Source organism: Oryzias melastigma, linkage group LG11, assembly GCF_002922805.2.
Source record: "Oryzias melastigma strain HK-1 linkage group LG11, ASM292280v2, whole genome shotgun sequence".
Classification (NCBI taxonomy): domain Eukaryota; kingdom Metazoa; phylum Chordata; class Actinopteri; order Beloniformes; family Adrianichthyidae; genus Oryzias; species Oryzias melastigma.
In genome coordinates this window covers 18294398-18301184 of record NC_050522.1, presented here as the reverse complement: position 1 = coordinate 18301184, position 6787 = coordinate 18294398, and the positions used below count along the sequence as shown (strand labels likewise).

The 6787-nt window shown below is 38.3% G+C and overlaps 1 protein-coding gene across 3 annotated transcripts in view; it reads right to left on the bottom strand.

Annotated features, from left to right (window-relative positions):
* Positions 1-6585, bottom strand: part of LOC112160513 (endonuclease G, mitochondrial) — a 9729-nt gene extending 3144 nt beyond the window's left edge. Inside the window, exons 1-6 of one of the 3 annotated variants that reach the window (XM_024295117.2) lie at positions 6365-6585; positions 4726-4864; positions 3599-3783; positions 3388-3511; positions 3136-3245; positions 2598-2647 (exon numbers count right to left, since the gene is read on the bottom strand). In XM_024295117.2, the coding sequence (XP_024150885.1) occupies positions 2629-2647; positions 3136-3245; positions 3388-3511; positions 3599-3756 (411 nt within the window). In that variant the 5' untranslated portion in view covers positions 3757-3783; positions 4726-4864; positions 6365-6585 and the 3' untranslated portion in view covers positions 2598-2628. The remainder of the gene's footprint in view (positions 1-2597; positions 2648-3135; positions 3246-3387; positions 3512-3598; positions 3784-4725; positions 4865-6364) is intronic. The other 2 variants (XM_036214348.1, XM_024295108.1) reach the window with 2 other exon arrangements.
* Between the last annotated feature and the right edge of the window lie 202 nt (positions 6586-6787).

Here is a 6787-nt window from a genome sequence, read left to right as displayed (position 1 = left end):
CATCTGAATAGAGTAGAATAGAATGTATTTGTCATTGCACATGTACAATGAAATTTAAAAGCAATCCCCCTATACTTGGTGCAAAAGCAATAACAATAAAATATAGAACAGAATTTTAAGAGTATAAAGGTAATCATGGAAATCATAGACAGCTGTGACCCTCGAGGTCTAGAATGACCTATCCCAGACCTAGACACTCCTGTGTGTGGGAAAAACTATCATCACGTTTTTAGCTTTGACACTGCATTGAAGCACTGAATTTATATCTCTTTTACAATAAATGGAACACACGGATGATTTTGAGAGATCACGTTTGTTTATTTTGAATAGCTCTACAAAAATATTGATAAGCACATCTCACTTTATGAGATCATTTATTCCCTTTTTTGGTGATCTTTCCAGTAGTGGCATCAGAATGAATCCAGTTTGATAAGTTGCTGTCCCACATAAGTTCAGAGAAGAAAAAAATAACAAAAAATGTAATGTCTTGTGGCAAATAAGAAAAACATCAGGAAGTTCAGGAGGAAAAATAAATATAAATAAATAAAATAAAAACTGGAAAACTAACAAATATATGAGCCTATTTATGCTTAAAAAATCATAAATAAATCACTCCTGAGTATAATTCACACCCCTGGCCAAACAGCAAAAATAAAAAAGACTAACCGCTATCTGACACTACATCCGATCCGGCTTTGGCGTTGACGCTGTAGTCTTAACGTAACTTGAGAAGTGCAAGAGGCACTCACACTGTATCCAACAGGGATGGACGATATTTCGATGCCAGTATTTTCATCGGCCGATATTTGTATAATTTGAGTTTATCGATATCGGACCGATACTAAAAAAATCCACTGATATTGTTCTGACTGATTTCAGAGTACACTTTATTTTTGACATGGATACTTGTTCCTAATAGATACTTGGAACGGGGAAGCTTATCTTTAAAGTCCTAGTCAGTAATTACTCTGTTTTCATGTGTATTTTATTTTTGAAAGGGATACATGTTGGTTTAAATAGATACCTGGCAATGGAAAGTAGTTAATATAAGTAAATAGTCTGAGTCTTTTTGGATATATTTTCAAAGTTTTAAAGTGAGATCTTTTGTATGTTAAAAAGTTGAAGTATAATGTAATGGTATAGTTAAAAAAAAGGAAAAAAAGTTGAGCATTTCTTCTAAGGAAACAGTAAGGAAAGTGTCGGTGAAGACTTAAATATTTAATACTTAATACTTGAGTTTTGGCAATTATCGGCTATCGACCACAGTCACAGGGAAAATATTGGTTATCGGTATTGACTGCAAAAATGATCATCCCAAGTATCTAGTCCATTTTCAAATTTGTAGCGCATGCCAGAGCCGAGCTGGAGCACTTTTTTGTGAAGTTGGGGCTTTTAAGGACCTAAACTGGAAATCATGAGAACGACTGTAAAGTATATCTAGTACATTTTTCAAAATAAAACCTATTTTCTGCTGTACTCAATGTAAACATTATGTCATTGTGACAGCAAACCCCACTGTCTCCCCTACTTGTTATACAATACATGGAACACAGTCAAATATGTACATTTAAGCCTATATAGGATAAAAATATTATTAAGTTTTGTGCTTACCCATTGTATGAAGATGAGTCACACAGTAAAATAAGATTTGTGAATATAAATCAAAACCACGGCGGAATGAGGTTTTGTTTTCCAGTGCTTCCTGTATAAATGGCGGGTTATCGTTTGAACCTGCGTAAGTGAGGTCGACAGCAAAGTTTGTGGGACCGCAGCCATTCGTGATTAGCTAGACCGCGCCAGAATCTGCACTGGAGCCGGACCAGATTCAGTGAGAGCCCGGGGTTGTACTCTGAAAAATACGGTAACCAGGCCATCAGTACATGATACTACTGTCTCACTTGACTTTTTTTTTTTTTAACTACACTTAGGAGCCACAAGCAGTGGGGCTCGCCATCCATTCTTCCCTCTTTTGCACTAAACAGTCCTTTCTTAAGGCCAATTAGCAAACTTTGAAGAGCAATTAGAGCTGCTTTGTGTTCGGTAAACCCGATTATTAAAAGTCACGTTCAACATCCGTGAAATCCGAGGCTGTTCAAGGCACTCTGGCACCAAAAGCTCGGGCTGTGTATCCCCCCCCCATCCCTCTCCCCATCTTATCAGACTATAATGACATTTATGTAAGGCAATGAACGGATTTGTGCCCTCGCTCCTCAAGACCCACCCCTCCACCACCACCCTCCAAACATATCAGTCGTTTTTATGACTCCTCTATGTAATATCTCCCTCATTTGCATAATGATGTCCCCTGTTTACTATAAACCTGTGCATCTATTTCACTAAGGCTCATTGAACAAGCAGTGGATTTGTACAGAATTAGAATGCAAATGGAAGGTAATACTGTTACAGCGGCAGCGACGGGCCAATAAACTACCTGACCTCGCGCCTCCCAGCAAATGTGCGCTGCAGTCACAAAAACCTACGCAGCACTTTAAACAGCACAGATATCATCAATCTGCTCGTACCATAAAGGTTTCAGCAGAGAGCTGGGGAAGTTCACCCCTTAACGCTTCAGTCAAAGAGTGCTCTCTAATACTCACCAGATAGTTTCTGAGGAGAATCCTCCTCGGTTCAGCAATCGAGGAAATCACTATGCATAAAAAAACCTAAAAATTATCACAATTTCTTCTTTATTTTATATAGAAAGGTCATTGGGAAGAAAAAAAAATGGAACAACAAAAGCAAAGAAAATCTTTGGTTAAAAGACACTTTTACACTGCTTTGGCAGCGCATGTTCAAGCATCCACTTTAGAGCTGACTTGACAAAATCGATCAATCAATCTGAATCGATTTAAGCTTAATAGATCAATAATCGATCCATAAAAAAAGATGGATATAACTCAGAATGCTAAAGTCCGCTAGCTTGATGCTAAAATATAATGGGATTTCCCATAGGGCAGCTAATGCTAACACTCGGTCGACCTAAACATACATTGCGGACTAATTGAACATCTTTATAAACTCAGGCATGATTTTTCCAAACTCTATTTTCCAGATGAGATTAAAAAAGCCTGGTTCCTGGAGAATTATTGTCTTGAGTTGTGAATACATGAATGTAAAGAGGAGGACTGAGGTCACCTGGGCTGGTAGAGTGGGCCGGTGCACACGTAGACATTGAGGTAGCACTTTGTCAGAGAGCGACACAGCTTCTCCAGGTTGTTCCAAGTTTTCTGGTTCAAGTGAGGGTTCTGGACACACAAGGACATCAGAAAACTGTTACTGCAGAGAGTTTACAACCAGAATAAATAAATAAAAAAACAGGAAGTAGAGTATATTAGAGAGCTAGAAACATCACAGGTGGCACACATGCACAAACACTCATGTCTGCACCTGTGGAGCCACACTGCTCAAGTAGAAGGTGTCCTCCATTGCTTTCTGACTCCACTTGTGATTGGCTGTAGCAACGAGGTGACCTCTGTCAAAGCCACTCCCCTTGTAGTCAGTGTTGGTGGCTCTGTGGAAAAAATACACAGGAAACATAAGAGTGTGAACTTGAGAGCTACAGCGCTCCTCTTGATGTTTAGCTGCTCCTCTCACTCACCTGTCGTCCTCTTTAAACTGGCAGTACTTCCGGTCCGATTGGCCAGTGAGGGCGGCAGGATTCAGCCTCTCATGTGCCGTATGTGTGCGAGGATCGTAGGACGTGACGTAGGACTCTCTGGTTTTGATGTTGACCAGCGAGGGGAAGCCGTATCTCATCACGGCTCCCGATCCAGCCGAGCTCTCCTGCACAGAAGCACATATTCAGCGTTGGAACTGTTACTGCAAACTATTTGATCCATGCAAAGATTTCAGACCACATTCAAGATATTTCAGCAGGTTTGAAATAGTTCTCTTTACTCTACACTTTCCAGGCTTTTCCTCAAAATCAGCTCACTTAAGAATTGTTTTGTTTCGCTAAGAGCTAGGATCTAGAAACTAAAAAAATATATATATATATATTAAATTGAGTCAAAATCATTTTTGTTTCAAACTCTTGACAACAGAAAAACTCCAATTAAGACTCAAGAAACTCAAATTTCACTGTAATTGTTGATTCAATTTTAATAATGCTTTGATAAAGTTCAACAAATGTTAATAACTTTACTATTTTAAAAGCAAAAATATAAATGTATGTTCTAAGAATAAGTGCTAGTTTTCATTAAAATGAACGATAAGTTCCTAAAAATATTTCCTTAGAACAATTTAAAAAAACTTATCATTGGGATGCATAGCATTCACTGAAAGTAATTTTATTTAACAGTCTTATTTTTCTCTTTTTGGATGCTTGTGTGAATTCCTTGTTTTTGGATTTTTATATATTATTCTAAGATTTTTTTGTTTATTAATAATGGCTTACTCCATGAACAGATAATTTTACTACTATTTTAAGAATTTCTTCTTACAATTAGTTTCCTTTTCCAATTTTTAGGTAACTGATTTTTGCATTTAATGATAGACAGAGAATTTTGTGCAGCAGCTCAAAGTAATCCAAAGTGTTCCTGTTATTGAAGCAACCAAAACTCAACTTTCCTCCATCATAGAGAGCATCAAATACTCTGTGAGGAGGAACAAACCTTTACCGAGTTAGAAGATCTTAAAGTAACTAAACATCTGCTCAAAACAATCCAATTGCTCTAAAAAAGATGGTTCAAAGACTCAAAAACATGCCCCTAATTGGAACATTACTTAGTGGCCTTGTGGTGGAGTGTCCAACCTGAGCAGGTAAGGTATTGAGTCCCGCCGCTCCAAACGCAGCTCCAAGCCTGGCTCTCAAGAACAAGTTCAAGCCGGACCGACACCAACGACCCATGCTGCTCCAGATCAGCTGTAAGTGACGCAGTGTGATGATGCAATGAGCCGGCGTTCAGCCGGAAGTGTATTATAAGTTTTTTTGAACAACTGAACATGACAAAACATGGCATCATCAGTCAATCAAGCTAATCATGAATCTAACCATCTTTGTGGTCTTCTTGCAGATCCAGATCAATGTGAAATGATGGGAGAGCCACACATGATGGTGGAACACAAACTGGGATTGTTGTGAAAAATTCAGGAATCAGACCCACTGAAATATTTAGGTTTCTGTTCCTAATTAGTAATTCATTCCAAAACATACAACAGAAAATCTCTTATTGGAACAACAGAGTCTGATATCTTGACAAACAGTGGGTCTGATTTCAGTGTGACTCTGTTTAGAGCTACTATTCTGTCAACAAAGCTGGTTGATATTTCTAATAAATGTCATAACTTCCTTCTTGGTGTGGATTCTTGTCTTCACTTTTTTATTCATCCTGAATCCTTTGTTAAAATTAAAGTATGAAATGATTCAAGTTGAAGCTCTTTCTTTCACCATCTAATAAATAAAATTGTAAAAGCCTAATAAATGTTTTCCTCCAGACACATTTCTTTATATAACCTTAACTGATTATTGTCCCGATCTATGAAACTTAATTCAATTACTAGCCTGTTATTCTAGAGTTGTTTTTTTCCCAAGACTGCCAAAAAAATCTGCAAAGTGAAATATGAATAACCAATAATTCTCATAATTCCGAATAACGTAATACATACAGCACATACATTTGAGTTCATTAATCCCCCTCTAGTGTTACGTCAATATAACCCGTAACACTAGAAGGTGCCGTTCTTGCACTAGTTACAGCTTAGTTTTTAGAGAAAATAAAATGTAAATATACCATGGAATCAGTCATTTTCTAAGCTTTAATTTGAGCCCTGTTTTGTGAAAATCGGTTAAAAAATGAGGGACCTAGCCCGATTTTAGTGATTGATGCTTGAATGCAAATAAGAAAAAACTGTGTCAGATGGCAGTGAGTCTGTCCTTTTCTGAACTGGTTTTGCGCATTGCTAAATTTGAGTTATATATACAATGCTTAACTTTTAAATAATACTTATAAATAAAATATGACGAAAAATATATAACTTTTAAGGGATTTCTTTCACAAAGATACATTTTGAGCCGCAGTGCATGCTGGGAAATTTCGAAAGACGTGGGGTTCACCAAGATGGCGCTCTGCTAAACCTAGCTGCTTTTTCTGTATTTCAAACACTGCGCGCGAGGTCCTAAATGTCATTTTTTAATCCTATTACTATAAGTTCAGTAGTTAACACGAGCTAACCTGAACCCACAAACTAATGTTAGCAAGCCTGCTAATGCTAACCAACAGTCGAAGCGTCTCCGTCTGCCAAGCCCGCCGCGGTCACAAATAGTTCCATGAGTTCCAAGAGAACACTAAGCAAATTTCAGCCGCGAGATAATCTTTGTATTTCGTTTGTGCTGAGTTAAACGTCATGAAGGCGAGAGTCTCACCTGGAGAGCTGCTCCCGCCGCTGGAACCGGAAACTCCGCGAGTGTGGCGAGAAGGAGAATCAAGATGTGCGACAAGAGGTTATCAGCATCTGTCAGACCATTTTACCAGAGGAGAAGGATAAACTTCCAGATGTTGTGGATACCGTGCACCGACTTGGCCCCAAAAACAACAACAACCAGCCGAGAGGAAGGAGTCATCATCCGGTTCATTTCCAGGATCTACCGGGATGCTGTTTGGCGCGCTGCCGAGAAGTCCGCCTTCCTGAAGAAGATCTATGGAGAGAAAATAGACTCACTCGGATTTGTGGGTGCGTATTCTTGATTTGTAACTCACAAAAGACGTTTTGTGCATAAACTAAGAAAAAATACAAATAGTAAAAAGGCAAAGTACAATTTACACGTGCACACATTAAAATTATAACA